The 21,397-nt window shown below is 36.9% G+C and overlaps 1 protein-coding gene across 1 annotated transcript in view; it reads left to right on the forward strand.

Annotated features, from left to right (window-relative positions):
- Nucleotides 1-13,484: 13,484 nt before the first annotated feature.
- LOC139847900 (uncharacterized) overlaps nucleotides 13,485-21,397 on the forward strand; it is a 94,999-nt gene continuing 87,086 nt past the window's right edge. Inside the window, exon 1 of the mRNA XM_071837663.1 lies at nucleotides 13,485-14,545. Coding sequence (XP_071693764.1) covers nucleotides 13,485-14,545 — 1,061 coding nt within the window. The remainder of the gene's footprint in view (nucleotides 14,546-21,397) is intronic.

Consider the following 21,397-nt stretch of genomic DNA (forward strand, 5'->3'; position numbering starts at 1 on the left):
CCTTAAAGAGTGTTTCAAAACACGCGATCTGACAGAAACCGAGCTATCAACTTTGGCGTTTTTAAAATCTCATAAAAAGAAGCTGAGTATCCGCATTGAATCAAAAGCAGGGCTTCAATCTCGTTTCCTTTGGTTAAGAGTAGGGGATAAAAACTCAAAATTTTTTCATACCGTTTCTCGAATCAACCAACAATCTTCATACATCGCGGGTTTAATAATAAATGACTTATGGGTGGAAGATCCGACTACTGTCAAAAACTTTGCTATCTAGCATTTTTGCTCCCTGTTTAACTGTAGTGACCCGAACTTTTCCATGTTTATATATATTAATTGAGATTGATATTTACATGATTAAATGTTTCCAACATGTTAAGCAATCAAACTTGTTAAGGCTTGATTAATTGAAATATGTTTCATATAGACAATTGACCACCCAAGTTGACCGGTGATTCACGAACGTTAAAACTTGAAAAAACTATATGATGACATATATGTGGATATATATATAGTTAACATGATACTATGATAAGTAAACATATCATTAAGTATATTAACAATGAACTACATATGTAAAAACAAGACTACTAACTTAATGATTTTTAAACGAGACATATATGTAACGATTATCGTTGTAAAGACATTTAATGTATATATATCATATTAAGAGATATTCATACATGATAATATCATGATAATATAATAATTTAAAATCTCATTTGATATTATAAACATTGGGTTAACAACATTTAACAAGATCGTTAACCTAAAGGTTTCAAAACAACACTTACATGTAACGACTAACGATGACTTAACGACTCAGTTAAAATGTATATACATGTAGTGTTTTAATATGTATTTATACACTTTTGAAAGACTTCAATACACTTATCAAAATACTTCTACTTAACAAAAATGCTTACAATTACATCCTCGTTCAGTTTCATCAACAATTATACTCGTATGCACCCGTATTCGTACTCGTACAATACACAGCTTTTAGATGTATGTACTATTGGTATATACACTCCAATGATCAGCTATTAGCAGCCCATGTGAGTCACCTAACACATGTGGGAACCATCATTTGGCAACTAGCATGAAATATCTCATAAAATTACAAAAATATGAGTAATCATTCATGACTTATTTACATGAAAACAAAATTACATATCCTTTATATCTAATCCATACACCAACGACCAAAAACATCTACAAATACTTTCATCCTTCAATTTTCTTCATCTAATTGATCTCTCTCAAGTTCTATCTTCAAGTTCTAAGTGTTCTTCATATATTCTACAAGTTCTAGTTACATAAAATCAAGAATACTTTCAAGTTTGCTAGCTCACTTCTAATCATGTAAGGTGATCATCCAACCTCAAGAAATCTTTGTTTCTTATAGTAGGTTATCATTCTAATACAAGGTAATAATCATATTCAAACTTTGGTTCAATTTCTATAACTATAACAATCTTATTTCAAGTGATGATCTTACTTGAACTTGTTTTCGTGTCATGATTCTGCTTCAAGAACTTCGAGCCATCCAAGGATCCGTTGAAGCTAGATCTATTTTTCTCTTTTCCAGTAGGTTTATCCAAGGAACTTTAGGTAGTAATGATGTTCATAACATCATTCGATTCATATAAATAAAGCTATCTTATTCGAAGATTTAAACTTGTAATCACTAGAACATAGTTTAGTTAATTCTAAACTTGTTCGCAACCTTCTAACTTGACTTTTAAAATCAACTAAACACATGTTCTATATCTATATTATATGCTAACTTAATGATTTAAAACCTGGAAACACGAAAAACACCGTAAAACCGGATTTACGTCGTCGTAGTAACACCGCGGGCTGTTTTGGGTTAGTTAATTAAAAACTATAATAAACTTTGATTTAAAAGTTGTTATTCTGAGAAAATAATTTTTATTATGAACATGAAACTATATCCAAAAATTATGGTTAAACTCAAAGTGGAAGTATGTTTTCTAAAATGGTCATCTAGACGTCGTTCTTTCGACTGAAATGACTACCTTTACAAAAATGACTTGTAACTTATTTTTCTGACTATAAAACTATACTTTTTCTGTTTAGATTCATAAAATAGAGTTCAATATGAAACCATATCAATTTGATTCACTCAATCCGGATTTAAAATGAAGAAGTTATGGGTAAAACAAGATTGGATAATTTTTCTCATTTTAGCTACGTGAAAATTGGTAACAAATCTATTCCAACCATAACTTAATCAACTTGTATTGTATATTATGTAATCTTGAGATACCATAGACACGTATACAATGTTTCGACCTATCATTTCGACACATCTATATATATTTCGGAACAACCATAGACACTCTATATGTGAATGTTGGAGTTAGCTATACAGGGTTGAGGTTGATTCCAAAATATATATAGTTTGAGTTGTGATCAATACTGAGATACGTATACACTGGGTCGTGGATTGATTCAAGATAATATTTATCGATTTATTTCTGTACATCTAACTGTGGACAATTAGTTGTAGGTTACTAACGAGGACAGCTGACTTAATAAACTTAAAACATCAAAATATATTAAAAGTGTTGTAAATATATTTTGAACATACTTTGATATATATGTATATCTTGTTATAGGTTCGTGAATCAACCAGTGGCCAAGTCTTACTTCCCGACGAAGTAAAAATCTGTGAAAGTGAGTTATAGTCCCACTTTTAAAATCTAATATTTTTGGGATGAGAATACATGCAGGTTTTATAAATGATTTACAAAATAGACACAAGTACGTGAAACTACATTCTATGGTTGAATTATCGAAATCGAATATGCCCCTTTTTATCAAGTCTGGTAATCTAAGAATTAGGGAACAGACACCCTAATTGACGCGAATCCTAAAGATAGATCTATTGGGCCTAACAAACCCCATCCAAAGTACCGGATGCTTTAGTACTTCGAAATTTATATCATATCCGAAGGGTGTCCCGGAATGATGGGGATATTCTTATATATGCATCTTGTTAATGTCGGTTACCAGGTGTTCACCATATGAATGATTTTTATCTCTATGTATGGGATGTGTTTTGAAATATGAAATCTTGTGGTCTATTATTATGATTTGATATATATAGGTTAAACCTATAACTCACCAACATTTTTGTTGACATTTTAAGCATGTTTATTCTCAGGTGATTATTAAGAGCTTCCGCTGTCGCATACTTAAATAAGGACGAGATTTGGAGTCCATGCTTGTATGATATTGTGTAAAAACTGCATTCAAGAAACTTATTTTGTTGTAACATATTTGTATTGTAAACCATTATGTAATGGTTGTGTAAACAGGATATTTTAGATTATCATTATTTGATAATCTACGTAAAGCTTTTTAAACCTTTATTGATGAAATAAAGGTTAAGGTTTGTTTTAAAATGAATGCAGTCTTTGAAAAACGTTTCATATAGAGGTCAAAACCTCGCAACGAAATCAATTAATATGGAACGTTTTTAATCAATAAGAACGGGACATTTCAGTTGGTATCAGAGCGTTGGTCTTAGAGAACCAGAAAATTTGCATTAGTGTGTCTTATCGAGTTTGTTAGGATGCATTAGTGAGTCTGGACTTCGACCGTGTTTCTTTAAAAATGATTGCTTAACATTTTTGTTGGAAACTATATATTTTTAACATATGAATATTATGTGATATATTAATCTCTTAACGTGTTTGATATTATGTGATAGATGTCTACCTCTAGAACAAGTCCCATTGACTCACCTAATAATAATGAAGAGTCAAATGTAAATTGGAATGATTCGTGGACTGATTCACAAGTTCCAGAAGAGGAACCGGAAGAAGAGTCGGAACCGGAAGAAGAATCGGAACCGGAAGAAGAATCGGAACCGGAAGAAGAAATAGAACCGGTGGGGGAAATAATAAAACGGTTAAGTAAAAGAGAATCCTCAACCAACCGACCAAGGTTAATTATGGTCAATGGTGTTTCCGCCATGGAAGCAAAATATTGGGAGGATTACCAATTCTCCGATGAATCGGATTCCGACGAGAATTCCGATGATGTTATAGAAATTACCCCAACTGAATTTAAAAAGGCAAAAGAAAATAATAAATGAAAGGGCATAAAAATAGAGAAATCTAATTCCAACCCCGATGAACTTTATATGTATCGTCAACCCCCGAAGTTCTTAAGTTGTAACAATAACCCGGGAACCTCTAAACCACCAGGTTTTTCTAAACCAATGTGGATAACGACGGCTCGTATTAGGGGAACATCATATATCCCTAGAAACTTGGCAAAACGAACCAAAACCGAAGAAGAAGAAACAAGCGAGTCTGAATAAGATAGTTGTATTCGTGTGGTGTAATATATGTAATATAGTGTGCTTATGCTTTATGATATATGTAAAAATTGCTTGTATTAATAAGTATTTTTTTTTATGAATCTAACTCTTGTCTATTTTACAGCATAAAAACACAAAATGGATAGACAACCCAATATTTTAAGAGACCTACTCGGAGACATGATTGATGAAATCTTGTCTAGAGTCGGTCAGAATTCTTCGGCACAACTATTTAAGGCGAGATCAGTTTGTAAGACATTCGAAGAACGTTCCAAGAATGCCTTGGTTTATAAAAGGCTTTCGTTCGAAAGATGGGGGATATCACATTGGGAAATCCATAAGTTACGATGTGTTTACTTTGACGCATATATTACGGGGAACCCAAATGCTATTTTACGCAATGGGTTAAGAAATTATTTTGACTCAATATATCCGAATATTGGACTTCGTGATTTAGAAAAAGCGGCTAACATGCAACATAAAGAAGCATGTTATGCTTACGGATTAGTAATGTTCGCTTCTCACCAAAGTGAGAACAAGAACATCGGCCTACAACTATTAAACAAAACGTTCCCACAAGTGACGGAGTCAGTAATTGGGGTAAGAAATGAGGTTTTTAGATTGTTACGGGACTGTTGGACATTACGTAACCCTCGTCCCTTTGATGACGTTACAACACGCTGTCTTATCAACGGCCATAACGGTTATGTTCCACAAGACCAAGGATGGGAAGTAGTCCTAGTAAAACCAGAATGCATGACTTGTTTCTGGACGTATGAATTACGTGTCTTTATTGCCTTTGCTGAACGACTTGTGTACTATCTAGAATTATCTTCACAACTATCTTGTATCAAAGTTATTGTGTGCTATATTTCATGCTTTATGTAAAATAAGCGGTATTGTAAGTTTGTAAAATATTGTATAAAAGTTTGAACGCGAAATATTATTATAATCAGTTTTTCATATAGAATTGTAGTAGTTGAATTGTATATTAGCTACTAATTATGAACTTAACGGGTAGGTACTACCCGAATTTAAACTTATAAAACGCTAATATGAAGAAAAAGCTTTTATAAATGAGTTCATATTATGCTACGAAATACTATTAACTACTCTTAATATTCTGTATGATTAACTTGTTCCATTTGACTATTTTGAAGGAAATGGCACCGACTACTCGACACACCGTGAATATGAATGAAGAGGAATTCCGTACTTTTCTAGCTTCAAACATAGCCGCAGTACAGGCTGTGCTACATACCAACAATAACCTTGGATCTAGCAGTACAGGAAATCGTGTAGGATGCACCTACAAAGAATTCACTGCCTGCAAACCTTTGGAATTTGATGGAACCAAAGGACCGATCGGATTGAAACGGTGGACCGAGATGGTCGAATCGGTGTTTGCCATAAGTAAGTGTACTGAAGAGGACAAAGTGAAGTATGCTACGCATACCTTCACAGGTTCTGCGTTAACATGGTGGAATACCTATCTAGAGCAAGTGGGACAAGACGATGCGTACGCACTACCGTAGTCAGCATTCAACCACTTGATGAACGAGAAGTAACGTCCCAGAACCGAGGTCAATAAGCTCAAGACAGAACTTAGAGGGTTACGAACCCAAGGATTTGATATTACCATGTACGAAAGACGATTCACAGAATTGTGCCTATTGTGTCCGGGAGCATTCGAAGATGAGGAAGAGAAGATCGACGCGTTTGTGAAAGGATTACCGGAAAGAATCCAAGAAGATATAAGTTCACACCAGCCCGCCTCCATACAACAGGCATGTAGAATGGCTCACAAACTAGTGAACCAGATTGAAGAAAGAATTAAAGAACAGACTGCTGAAGAGGCCAATGTGAAGCAAGTCAAAAGAAAGTGGGAGGAAAACGGTGATAAGAATCACCAATACAACAACAACAGCAATTACAACAATAATCGCAACAATTATCCCAACAATCGCAACATCAATCGCAACTACAACAAATGGCCCAACAACAACAACAACAACAACAACAACAACAACTACAACAATCTTCCCAACAACAATAATAACCGCAACAACAACAAAAATCAGAAGCAGCTATGCCAAAGGTGTGAAAAGTATCACTCTGGGTTCTGCACCAAATTTTGCAACAAGTGTAAAAGAAATGGTCATAGCGCGGCGAAGTGTGAGGTCTACGGACCAGGGGTTAATAGAACGAAAGGAACAAATGGTGTCGGAACGAGTAATGGCGGAGCAAGTAGTGTCGGAGCAATTTATGCCAATGTAGTTTGTTATAAATGTGGAAAATTGGGCCACATTATTAGAAATTGCCCGAACCAAGAGAACACGAATGGACAAGGCCGCGGAAGAGTTTTCAATATTAATGCGGCAGAGGCACAAGAAGACCCGGAGCTTGTTACGGGTACGTTTCTTATTGACAATAAATCTGCTTACTATTTATTTGATTCGGGTGCGGATAGAAGCTATATGAGTAGAGATTTTTGTGCTAAATTAAGTTGTCCATTGACGCCTTTGGATAGTAAATTTTTACTCAAATTAGCAAATGGTAAATTAATTTCAGCAGATAATATATGTCGGAATCGAGAAATTAAACTGGTTAGCAAAACATTTAAGATTGATTTGATACCAGTAGAGTTAGGGAGTTTTGATGTGATAATCGGTATGGATTGGTTGAAAGAAGTGAAAGCAGAGATCGTTTGTTACAAAAATGCAATTCGCGTTATACGAGAAAAAGGAAAACCCTTAATGGTGTACGGAGAAAAGGGCAACACGAAGCTACATCTTATTAGTAATTTGAAGGCACAAAAACTAATAAGAAAAGGTTGCTATGTTGTTCTAGCACACGTCGAGAAAGTACAAACTGAAGAAAAGAGCATCAATGATGTTCCCATTGCAAAAGAATTTCCCGATGTATTTCCGAAAGAATTACCGGGATTACCCCCACATCGATCCGCTGAATTTCAAATAGATCTTGTACCAGGAGCTGCACCAATAGCTCGTGCTCCTTACAGACTCGCACCCAGCGAGATGAAAGAACTGTAAAGCCAATTACAAGAACTTTTAGAGCGTGGTTTCATTCGACCAAGCACATCACCGTGGGGAGCTCCTGTTTTGTTTGTCAAGAAGAAAGATGGTACATTCAGGTTGTGTATCGACTACCGAGAGTTGAACAAACTTACCATCAAGAACCGCTACCCACTACCGAGAATCGACGACTTATTTGATCAACTACAAGGCTCGTCTGTTTATTCGAAGATTGACTTACGTTTCGGGTATCATCAAATGCGGGTGAAAGAAGATGATATTCCAAAGACTGCTTTCAGAACACATTACGGTCATTACGAGTTTATGGTCATGCCGTTTGGTTTAACTAATGCACCAGCTGTGTTCATGGACCTTATGAACCGAGTGTGTGGACCATACCTTGACAAGTTTGTCATTGTTTTCATTGATGACATACTTATTTACTCAAAGAATGACCAAGAACACGGTGAACATTTGAGAAAGGTGTTAGAAGTATTGAGGAAGGAAGAATTGTACGCTAAGTTTTCAAAGTGTGCATTTTGGTTGGAAGAAGTTCAATTCCTCGGTCACATAGTGAACAAAGAAGGTATTAAGGTGGATCCGGCAAAGATAGAAACTGTTGAAAAGTGGGAAACCCTGAAAACTCCGAAACACATACGCCAGTTTTTAGGACTAGCTGGTTACTACAGAAGGTTCATCAAAGACTTTTCCAGAATAGCAAAACCCTTGACTGCATTAACGCATAAATTGAAGAAATTTGAATGGAATGATGAACAAGAGAAAGCGTTTCAGTTATTGAAGAAAAAGCTAACTACGGCACCTATATTGTCATTGCCTGAAGGGAATGATGATTTTGTGATTTATTGTGATGCATCAAAGCAAGGTCTCGGTTATGTATTAATGCAACGAACGAAGGTGATTGCTTATGCGTCTAGACAATTGAAGATTCACGAACAAAATTATACGACGCATGATTTGGAATTAGGCGCGGTTGTTTTTGTATTAAAGACTTGGAGGCACTACTTATATGGGGTCAAAAGTATTATATATACCGACCACAAAAGTCTTCAACACATATTTAATCAGAAACAACTGAATATGAGGCAGCGTAGGTGGATTGAATTATTGAATGATTACGACTTTGAGATTCGTTACCACCCGGGGAAGACAAATGTGGTAGCCGATGCCTTGAGCAGGAAGGATAGAGAACCCATTCGAGTAAAATCTATGAATATAATGATTCATAATAACCTTACTACTCAAATAAAGGAGGCGCAACAAGGAGTTTTAAAAGAGGGAAATTTAAAGGATGAAATACCCAAAGGATCGGAGAAGCATCTTAATATTCAGGAAGACGGAACCCGGTATAGGGCTGAAAGGATTTGGGTACCAAAATTTGGAGATATGAGAGAAATGGTACTTAGAGAAGCTCATAAAACCAGATACTCAATACATCCTGGAACGGGGAAGATGTACAAGGATCTCAAGAAACATTTTTGGTGGCCGGGTATGAAAGCCGATGTTGCTAAATACGTAGGAGAATGTTTGACGTGTTCTAAGGTCAAAGCTGAGCATCAGAAACCATCAGGTCTACTTCAACAACCCGAAATCCCGGAATGGAAATGGGAAAACATTACCATGGATTTCATCACTAAATTGCCAAGGACTGCAAGTGGTTTTGATACTATTTGGGTAATAGTTGATCGTCTCACCAAATCAGCACACTTTCTGCCAATAAGAGAAGATGACAAGATGGAGAAGTTAGCACGACTGTATTTGAAGGAAGTCATCTCCAGACATGGAATACCAATCTCTATTATCTCTAATAGGGATGGCAGATTTATTTCAAGATTCTGGCAGACATTACAGCAAGCATTAGGAACTCGTCTAGACATGAGTACTGCCTATCATCCACAAACTGATGGGCAGAGCGAAAGGACGATACAAACGCTTGAAGACATGCTACGAGCATGTGTTATTGATTTCGGAAACAGTTGGGATCGACATCTACCGTTAGCAGAATTTTCCTACAACAACAGCTACCATTCAAGCATTAAGATGGCGCCGTTTGAAGCACTTTATGGTAGAAAGTGCAGGTCTCCGATTTGTTGGAGTGAAGTGGGGGATAGACAGATTACGGGTCCGGAGATTATGCAAGAAACTACCGAGAAGATCATCCAAATTCAACAACGGTTGAAAACCGCCCAAAGTCGACAAAAGAGCTACGCTGACATTAAAAGAAAAGATATAGAATTTAAAATTGGAGAGATGGTCATGCTTAAAGTTGCACCTTGGAAAGGCGTTGTTCGATTTGGTAAACGAGGGAAATTAAATCCAAGGTATATTGGACCATTCAAGATTATTGATCTTGTCGAACCAGTAGCTTACCGACTTGAGTTACCTCAACAACTCGCGGCTGTACATAACACTTTCCACGTCTCGAATTTGAAGAAATGTTTTACTAAAGAAGATCTCACTATTCCGTTAGATGAAATTCAAATCAACGAAAAACTCCAATTCATCGAAGAACCCGTCGAAATAATGGATCGTGAGGTTAAAAGACTTAAGCAAAACAAGATACCAATTGTTAAGGTTCGATGGAATGCTCGTAGAGGACCCGAGTTCACCTGGGAGCATGAAGATCAGATGAAGAAGAAATACCCGCATCTATTTACAGAAGATTCGTCAACACCTTCAACAGCTTAAAATTTCGGGACGAAATTTATTTAACGGGTAGGTACTGTAGTGACCCGAACTTTTCCATGTTTATATATATTAATTGAGATTGATATTTACATGATTAAATGTTTCTAACATGTTAAGCAATCAAACTTGTTAAGGCTTGATTAATTGAAATATGTTTCATATAGACAATTGACCACCCAAGTTGACCGGTGATTCACGAACGTTAAAACTTGTAAAAACTATATGATGACATATATGTGGATATATATATAGTTAACATGATACTATGATAAGTAAACATATCATTAAGTATATTAACAATGAACTACATATGTAAAAACAAGACTACTAACTTAATGATTTTTAAACGAGACATATATGTAACGATTATCGTTGTAAAGACATTTAATGTATATATATCATATTAAGAGATATTCATAAATGATAATATCATGATAATATAATAATTTAAAATCTCATTTGATATTATAAACATTGGGTTAACAACATTTAACAAGATCGTTAACCTAAAGGTTTCAAAACAACACTTACATGTAACGACTAACGATGACTTAACGACTCAGTTAAAATATATATACATGTAGTGTTTTAATATGTATTTATACACTTTTGAAAGACTTCAATACACTTATCAAAATACTTCTACTTAACAAAAATGCTTACAATTACATCCTCGTTCAGTTTCATCAACAATTCTACTCGTATGCACCCGTATTCGTACTCGTACAATACACAGCTTTTAGATGTATGTACTATTGGTATATACACTCCAATGATCAGCTCTTAGCAGCCCATGTGAGTCACATAACACATGTGGGAACCATCATTTGGCAACTAGCATGAAATATCTCATAAAATTACAAAAATATGAGTAATCATTCATGACTTATTTACATGAAAACAAAATTACATATCCTTTATATCTAATCCATACACCAACGACCAAAAACATCTACAAACACTTTCATTCTTCAATTTTCTTCATCTAATTGATCTCTCTCAAGTTCTATCTTCAAGTTCTAAGTGTTCTTCATATATTCTACAAGTTCTAGTTACATAAAATCAAGAATACTTTCAAGTTTGCTAGCTCACTTCTAATCTTGTAAGGTGATCATCCAACCTCAAGAAATCTTTGTTTCTTATAGTAGGTTATCATTCTAATACAAGGTAATAATCATATTCAAACTTTGGTTCAATTTCTATAACTATAACAATCTTATTTCAAGTGATGATCTTACTTGAACTTGTTTTCGTGTCATGATTCTGCTTCAAGAACTTCGAGCCATCCAAGGATCCATTGAAGCTAGATCCATTTTTCACTTTTCCAGTAGGTTTATCCAAGGAACTTAAGGTAGTAATGATGTTCATAACATCATTCGATTCATATAAATAAAGCTATCTTATTCGAAGATTTAAACTTGTAATCACTAGAACATAGTTTAGTTAATTCTAAACTTGTTCGCAAACAAAAGTTAATCCTTCTAACTTGACTTTTAAAATCAACTAAACACATGTTCTATATCTATATGATATGCTAACTTAATGATTTAAAACCTGGAAACACGAAAAACACCGTAAAACCGGATTTACGCCGTCGTAGTAACACCGCGGGCTGTTTTGGGTTAGTTAATTAAAAACTATGATAAAATTTGATTTAAAAGTTGTTATTCTGAGAAAATGATTTTTATTATGAACATGAAACTATATCCAAAAATTATGGTTAAACTCAAAGTGGAAGTATGTTTTCTAAAATGGTCATCTAGACGTCGTTCTTTCGACTGAAATGACTACCTTTACAAAAATGACTTGTAACTTATTTTTCCGACTATAAACCTATACTTTTTCTGTTTAGATTCATAAAATAGAGTTCAATATGAAACCATAGCAATTTGATTCACTCAAAACGGATTTAAAATGAAGAAGTTATGGGTAAAATAAGATTGGATAATTTTTCTCAGTTTAGCTACGTGAAAATTGGTAACAAATCTATTCCAACCATAACTTAATCAACTTGTATTGTATATTATGTAATCTTGAGATACCATAGATACGTATACAATGTTTCGACCTATCATGTCGACACATCTATATATATTTCGGAACAACCATAGACACTCTATATGTGAATGTTGGAGTTAGCTATACAGAGTTGAGGTTGATTCCAAAATATAAATAGTTTGAGTCGTGATCAATACTGAGATACGTATACACTGGGTCGTGGATTGATTCAAGATAATATTTATCGATTTATTTCTGTACATCTAACTGTGGACAACTAGTTGTAGGTTACTAACGAGGACAGCTGACTTAATAAACTTAAAACATCAAAATATATTAAAAGTGTTGTAAATATATTTTGAACATACTTTGATATATATGTATATATTGTTATAGGTTCGTGAATCAACCAGTGGCCAAGTCTTACTTCCCGACGAAGTAAAAATCTGTGAAAGTGAGTTATAGTCCCACTTTTAAAATCTAATATTTTTGGGATGAGAATACATGCAGGTTTTATAAATGATTTACAAAATAGACACAAGTACGTGAAACTACATTCTATGGTTGAATTATCGAAATCGAATATGCCCCTTTTTATCAAGTCTGGTAATCTAAGAATTAGGGAACAGACACCCTAATTGACGCGAATCCTAAAGATAGATCTATTGGGCCTAACAAACCCCATCCAAAGTACCGGATGCTTTAGTACTTCGAAATTTATATCATATCCGAAGGGTGTCCCGGAATGATGGGGATATTCTTATATATGCATCTTGTTAATGTCGGTTACCAGGTGTTCACCATATGAATGATTTTTATCTCTATGTATGGGATGTGTATTGAAATATGAAATCTTGTGGTCTATTATTATGATTTGATATATATAGGTTAAACCTATAACTCACCAACATTTTTGTTGACGTTTTAAGCATGTTTATTCTCAGGTGATTATTAAGAGCTTCCGCTATCGCATACTTAAATAAAGACGAGATTTGGAGTCCATGCTTGTATGATATTGTGTAAAAACTGCATTCAAGAAACTTATTTTGTTGTAACATATTTGTATTGTAAACCATTATGTAATGGTCGTGTGTAAACAGGATATTTTAGATTATCATTATTTGATAATCTACGTAAAGCTTTTTAAACCTTTATTGATGAAATAAAGGTTAAGGTTTGTTTTAAAATGAATGCAGTCTTTGAAAAACGTCTCATATAGAGGTCAAAACCTCGCAACGAAATCAATTAATATGGAACATTTTTAATCAATAAGAACGGGTCATTTCATTAACTCCCCTGTTCAATCTCCTGTTACTGCTTTCTCTCAGGTTAATGTACATTCTGCGTGGGCCGATTTGAATTTTGGCCTGCTACCTACCCATTTAATACCCATCATGGAACAACCCTTTTCTTCTCAAGAGATTTTTGAGGTTATAAACAATTTTGATGGAAACAAAACCCCGGGCCCGGATGATTTTTCCCTTCAATTCTTCAAAAAATCATGGTATTATCTTGAGGATATTATTGTCCGAATGTTTGAAGATTTCCATGCTAACCCGTCGTTTCCGATTGGTTTTAATTCTTCTTTTATTTTTTTAATCCCCAAATGCAACTCGGATAAAACCATTGATCAATTGCGCCCTATTAGTCTTATTAACGCTCCATACAAAATCATCGCTAGAACTTTGGCTAATAGATTAAAGAAAGCTATTCCCCATATCATTAGTGAAAACCAAAACGGGTTTGTTCCATCACGTTTATTAATGGACGGGGTTATGGTTGTTAGCGAAGTTGTCCACATGGCAAAAAAGAAGAAAAAGCCTCTCCTTCTCTTGAAGATTGACTTCTCAAAAGCTTATGATTGTGTTTCACACGAGTTCTTACTTTCGGTCTTCCATAGGATGGGGTTCGGACAAAAGTTCATCTCATGGATCAAAGTTTGTATTTCTAACATACATTTTTCGGTCCTACTTAATGGCTCTCCTTCCCGCGAAGGGATTATGAAACGCGGATTAAGACAAGGTGATCCTTTATCGTCTTTTTTGTTCATCATTGTTGCGGAGGTTTTAAGTAAACTTTTATCTAGAGACCTTATCAAAGGCGATTTACAAGGTTGTCGTATTGGACCTAACTTGAAAATTAACCACTCTCAATTCGCCGATGATACCATCATATTTGCTCAACCAAATTCGATCAAACTTTTACGGATAAAACACATCATGGATTTGTTCTCCCATCTTGCCGGGCTTCAAATGAATGCTATTAAAACAACATTGTATGGCATTCATGTTTCTAGAGCGGATTTGATAGCTTTTTCGACTATCTTTGATTGCAAAGTTGGCACTTTCCCTCTCGACTATCTCGGCATCCCGATCGGTTTTGGTAGGGATAGAATCTCAATGTGGAACCCGATTATCAACAAGTTCAAACAAAAACTAGCCGGGTGGAAAGGAAGGTGTCTTTCTTTTGGGGGTCGCTTAGTGATGATCAATGCGGTTATTTCAAGTTTACCTTTTGTGATGACCCATCAAAATCCAATTGGACGAATACATCATTCATTGATTTCATAGTGAGGTTTTGCCCTCTATATGATAAGTTTTATAAACATTGCATTCTTTTGAAAAGGCACACCATAAATGAATATCTAATTCCAAGGTCTTTGATATCTGATGATTTCTACATATAGACAATCATCGTAAATAATAGTTTACAATACTACATCTGTTGACAATGCAGTCAAAATAAGATACATGGTGATGATTTTGTGAACACAAAGTTTTCTCGAATAAAGTATGTATGACTCCATGCACATAGCTTGTATAACGTATAAGCAAACAGCAGAAGACTTCTAAGAACTTGAGAATAAACATGCTTAAAAGTGTCAACACAAAGGTTGGTGAGTTCATAGTTTTAATGTTGTGCATAATCTGTATATAAAGGTGGATCACAAGATTTCAGTTGTTTCATCCGAAACATTTATCAAAAGATTCTACGTAACAGAGCACCCTGGTAACTAAACTTTAACTTTATAATAAGTACCTCTGTTTTAACATACATGCAACTAACATGTATAATACACGCAATCCAATGTGTACTAACCTCAAATAGCATGCATATGTTTTATAGTTCAGGCTAGGGTTTTTATACCTGGAACAGACGGGGATGTCAAGCCCTATGGATCCATATACAACTAATCGCGCCCATGTAAGACCCAAATATTTATTGTACATAATGTATTTATGGTGTACGATGCGTGTATGAAGTGTACGAAGCACGTACGTGTTGCTTGCTCGAACGTCGAAGGAAACTGGACGTTGTTTGAAGTGAAAAGGTGTGTACATATCTTTTCAACTCTAAATAAAGTTTGAGTTGATGTTTCAAAGCCTTACCATTGGAAAGAAAATCTTATTACGTTTCCAACGATATTTAATTCATCGAAAACGGAGCTACGGTCAAAAAGTTAGGGCCAAAACAAGAAACTGAAAACTGACCTGAAGGTTGGACCGGCGCTCCACCTTATGGAGCGGCACTCCGATCCCATCTGATGCAATTTTCAAATTTTTTAAAAGGTTTAAATGAGGGGTACTTTGGTCTTTTCATTTAGGGTCAGTTTAGGGTCACCAAAACTGATCTAGAACTCCATTGGAGCTCATTTCTCACCCACACAAACACTCTCATCCATATCTAGAGAGAGAGGAAGGGTTCTAGAGTGAGAGAGCTTGAATTGGAGAAGAAGGAGTTGGATTCTCACCAAAGCTCAGGTTTTAAAGTTGTTCTACTCGTTAACGGCATCATTTTGGTGGTATTGGTAAGTTCAAACTCCGAATTACATTTGTTAGATTTGATATTCAAGTTAGGGTTTGAGTTTGATTTGTTGTGAAACCCTCTTAGATGATGAAATGGGTTTATGGTGACTAGTTATTCTTGTCACTTGGCGGGTTTTGGGTTGGTTGATGATTTGGCCTTGATTAGGCTTTAATCTTGAGTTTAATCACTAGGTTTAGTGATTATGGAAGTGTTGGAACCACTTTAGGTGAATTTGGGTTGACTAATTTTGACTAGAGTCAAAATTAGGGTTTGGTGATGATTATGACCCAATTGTCAATCTAATAAGGTTTATAAACTTAAAATGGATTAAGTTGAAGCATAAAACCGAGTTAAATATGTTTTGGTGTCAAAACTCGCTAACGGCGTGATGTTGACTCCTTTGGGTCAAAATTAGGGTTTAAGTGTCATTATGGGCAAGATAGGTGTTTAACACCTATGATTGAGTTTAATTGGCCTATTAGGACCATTCTCACTTGTGTTAGTGATTATTGGTTAATTTGGGCGCGATTGGTGCTTGGAAGTGTATTTGGGTCGAAATTGCACTAGTTGTCAATTTGGGTTGATTTGTATATCCACCCTAATTGTGTTACTTGTTATGTGATAAATGGAATAGGTACATTCCATCGGCGATTGCGGATTATTCGGTGGCATTCTTCAAGGCGACAAGGTGAGTGTTAATATCCTATGTGCATATGTATGTGTAGGATGGGTGTGGGTCGGGTGAAGTAGTTCTCGGTCATAGAGCTCACTTCACATATAGGTGGATTGATGAACTTGTGTATAGGTCCAATTGCCACGGTTGTGCGTTTTGGTTGACCACCTTTGACGAGGTGCACATTTTGTGTGTACGTTATCACATGGGCGGGTGATGTGGATTATATAACCCCAATGGCGAAGGGTTAATATTGTGAGTGGAATAATTATGCGTTCATGTTTATGGCGTATTTGTTTGTGGATGTTACGGTAGCATCGAGTGTGAACCACGAGCCGGTAGCACTATAAAAATAGATGTGAACCACGAGCCGGTAGCATCGAGTGTGAACCACGAGCCGGTAGCACTATAAAAATAGATGTGAACCACGAGCCGGTAGCATCGAGTGTGAACCACGAGCCGGTAGCACTATAAAACGAGGCGTGAACCACGAGCCGGTAGCATCAAAGTGTGAACCACGAGCCGGTAGCACTATAAAAGAGTATGACTCAAATACGTATGGTGTGAACCACGAGCCGGTAGCACCATAGCGTTATGGTTAACCATATTGTGTTTGTGATTGTTTAGCATGTTAAATATTGTATACGTATAATGTTGTATTGTCGTTATGTAGCTAACCCTCCGGGTGTAGCTTATTAGCATTTGTTCACATTGTCGTTGGTGAACTTACTCATTGTTGATGTTGTTAGCTTGTTGCTTAGTGATCGTACGGTATGCTTAGATTAGCTTGCCTTTATGCTTGGATGCTTCGGTATGCGGTATTTGTTTATTTATGTGTCATGTCCATTTTATGCATATATATGTATGTAGTATATTCTCACTCACTAAGCGTTAGCTTACCCTCTCGTTGTTGACATTTTGATAGATTGCATGGACGCGGCGGCTCGGGTAAGTGTGGGGACTAGTGGACTTGTGTAGTTACTTTAGAGGCATGCTTTTGGATTCGATTAGGATTGGGTAGCGTATCCACAATCGCCATGCTCGGCTTTATTTTGTATTAAAAATCATGTGGTTGAAAACTTGTATTTTGTACGAAAGTCGTAAAACGGCCGATGTGGGCCCGGTCTCGTAAAACTTTTTTTATGAATGGAACGTGTTAGTTTTTCATATATGAATATGTTGTGAAAAGCGTTTTGTCTAAATACGTCGGAAAGTGGTCAAACATTTTCATGTTTTTGACTTTTTGGGACAGCAGCCTGTCCAGGCCTTTTTGCGCGCCGCGCCAATAGCTGTGCAACAAAAATAATTTTTTTTTTTGTGATACTTTAAGCGGGTTCGAACGTGGTTTGGTTTTGGTTGTTACAAGTGGTATCAGTGTAACAACCCAAACCAACCCTCGACCAAACCACGCGAAAATACAAAAATAAAAAATTTCCTGTGCAGCATACCCGCGCGGCGCGCCATGTTGGGGCGCGGCGCGCCAAAGTGGTCTGTCCGGAAAGTTTTAAAATGCGAAAAAGATCGGCTAGTTCCCGACATTTTTAGATGACACGCTTTTAACCACACATTCAAATATGTAAAACTATCACGATTCAAACATAAAAATGATGTTTTACAAGTGGGGCCCACATCGGCCGTTTTACGAGTTTAATACAATCTACGAGTTTCGACCACCAAAAAGTTTAAGTTCCAAACTACACAATGAGCATGGCGTTTGGGATTAAACTACCCAACTATCGGTCAAACTCCAAGAGCTACTAAAGCCAAAAGCGTCCCCTAGCATCAAGCGGAATCTCTTGTCCAAAACGATGCCCTTACCCTTGTCCAAAACCGAACCTATAAAATGGTAAACAACGAGAGGGTAAGCAAAGCTTAGTGAATGCAATAATTATACGAATACATATATAATTATACCTACTTGCATACACTTACACACCAAACCGCAAACACGCTAGCATACACACTTAGCTTACCGTCACAATAACGAGCTATAAATCACCAATACTACAAGCTAGCATAATAACCGCATATGAATATAACTCGAATAATATAATATGCTTACAACACAAATAACCATGGTCGACCAATAGTACAAGGGAACGGCGCTCGCGAAAACGCCATCGGTGTTCATAACATCCGTTAGGGCACTTAACACCTCGCACCACTAACCCCTAGGGTGGCACCTTAACACCTCGGCACATCACCCCGAGTGGCATCTTAACACCTCGATGCATCACTCATTATTTTTACGGAGTGGTGTCTTAACACCTCGACACTACACTCCTAGGTGGCATCTTAACACCTCGATGCTACACCCGAGTGGCATCTTAACACCTCGATGCTACACTCTTCACGTGAAACGTGGTGTCTTAACACCTCGACACTACACCTTTCACGCTACAACAAATAGATACATTATATACATACGCATATAATTATTCCACTCACCTCAAAGTCTTGTGAAAAGATACCCGAGCTTGCAAGACCTCAAAGTAACGTACCTATCATATTATACACATCATCAAACGCAAACTCAAGTCGGTCAACCAAACCCTTTCACCATTCTAAGCCATTTTGACCCAATGGTGCAATTTCAACCCATTTGCACCCTTAACCCTAAATTGGGTCAACACACACCAAAACCCTAATCATTCGTCAAGATGGGTTTAAAACACATTTAGGTCACAAGGCTAACTCGTTTTCATAATTGCTAGACCACTTTGGTCATTAAAGACTCATTTGACCCATTTCAAGGTCAACACACCCATTTGGGTCATCCATACCCAATAACACCCATTTACATATTATTAAAGTGTTCTAGCACTAACTAACTAAATTTAAGACTCAAAAGTCCAATTAACACATTCAAACCCTAGGTTAGTCATCAATGAGCCTTCATAACCCATACTCACCCAAAATCCCCAAAATACTAACAAAATGGGTCTTTGGTTCATCACTAGCCCAAACCCTAACCCTTAAAGCAATTAAAGTAAGAAATTGGGTTTTATAACTTACCAACACAATCACCACGCAGCTATCGACTAGATGAACGACTTTATAACTTGCACCGAGACCCGATTCAACCTCTTTTACCCTTTAATGGAGCTTTCTCTCTCAAGGATTGCACTCTCTCTCTAGAGTTTAATTGGAGAAGATGAGGTTGTTGTGGGAGTAGTAAATGAGCTCCTCAAAACTGATCTAGGGTATTAAATTCGGCCCCAAAGTGAAATTACACAATCGCCCTCAAAATATCTATTTTAAAAAGAAGAAAGGAATCTGTCGCAGACAGATGGTGTGGCGCGCCACCTAGCCGCGCGGCGCGCGACCTCCCAGTTCAGCATCTTTTGTCTTTTTAATTATGTGCAACAAAAACCCCAAACTTGAGTAACTCATATACACATATGTACACTACGAATATTCGGGTCTTACAATCAGAGCATGGTCTAAGGGATTTAGGTGACTTGAGATAGGTGCCTAGACTTAGACTTTTGTGTGTGCTTAATTTGTTGCGGGACTTGTAGGATTACGGGTCGGAACGGGTTATAGTTAGTGCCTTGTTTGTAGGAGGACTAACGTTTATATTAATATGTGGATATTATTAATATGTGATTGCGTTGTGTTTTGTTTATGTTTGCGTTTGCATATATCATCGAGCGAGGCAGTCGTTGTACTAATGAGCCAATACGGCGTGTATGCGTAATAAGGACTTGCAAACCTTATTACGGGTGCAAATCGTGTCTAGCAAGTGATGTACAATGAGTGTTTAGCAAGATGGGGCGGTGTTGTGTGTGTGCTTTATACGTTCGTGATCTAATCGCTTTTGCATTCCTTAGAATGGCGAGGGGAAACGGGATCGAGACGAATGACGCAAAGTTTAACGCTAGAGTTGCGGCCGCCGTTGCGGAGCAAATGAGAACGTTTCGGGATGAAATGGATAGGAAGTATTCCGAATCTCGGAGTAGTGGTGAAATGGAGCGTTGTCTTAAGAGCTTCATGAGGACTAAACCCCCGATGTATGATGGGAAACCGGATCTTTTAGTGAGCACAACTTGGATCTCGGCTGTCGAAGGGTGTTTTCGCACTATTGAATGCCCTCCCGAGAAGAAGACGAGACTCGCTACTAGTTTGTTGCGGGGTAGGGCGAAGGATTGGTTGGATGGTAAGATTAACCTTGTCGGTGGTGAAACGTTTATGGTGTTATCGTGGGATGAGTTTAAGAAGGAATTCTTTGAGGAGTTCCGAACTTCAGCCGATTCGTCAGAAATGTGTAATGAGTTGCAAAATTTGCAACAAGGTTCTATGGACTTGAATACTCTCAAGACGACCTTTATGGCGAAGGCTCGTTTTTGCCCGGAGTATTTGGGGAATGATCATTTGTTGATGCAAGATTTCTATCGAACCTTGAATGATGACTTGAAGAGTAAGATTAGCAGAGTTCAGGCGAAATCGTTTGCGGAGTTATTCAACTCGGCTAGAGGTTTCGAGTCGTATTCGCCATCGAAGGTTGGTGAACCTTCAAGTAAGAGAAGGGTTGTTTCTTATGGTGCTCCAAGTAAGAGGACTAAGGGTCCGAGTGCGAGCACGGGTGGTACACGGACGGGTATATCGGACTCGAGTGAGCCTAAGTGTTACAATTGTGGCGTGAGGGTTCACAAGTCTTGGGAATGTTCGGTGCCAAAGGGTTATGGCATGGTGTGCTTCATTTGCCAAGAGGAAGGACATCGTAAGTCGGAATGTCCCGAGTTAGCGGGGACGGGTGCGACAAGGAGATGTTAAGGTACGTTTCATTTTAATAAATATGTCCTTTGATTATTTATTATGTGCCGT

Source organism: Rutidosis leptorrhynchoides, chromosome 1 (assembly GCF_046630445.1).
Source record: "Rutidosis leptorrhynchoides isolate AG116_Rl617_1_P2 chromosome 1, CSIRO_AGI_Rlap_v1, whole genome shotgun sequence".
Classification (NCBI taxonomy): domain Eukaryota; kingdom Viridiplantae; phylum Streptophyta; class Magnoliopsida; order Asterales; family Asteraceae; genus Rutidosis; species Rutidosis leptorrhynchoides.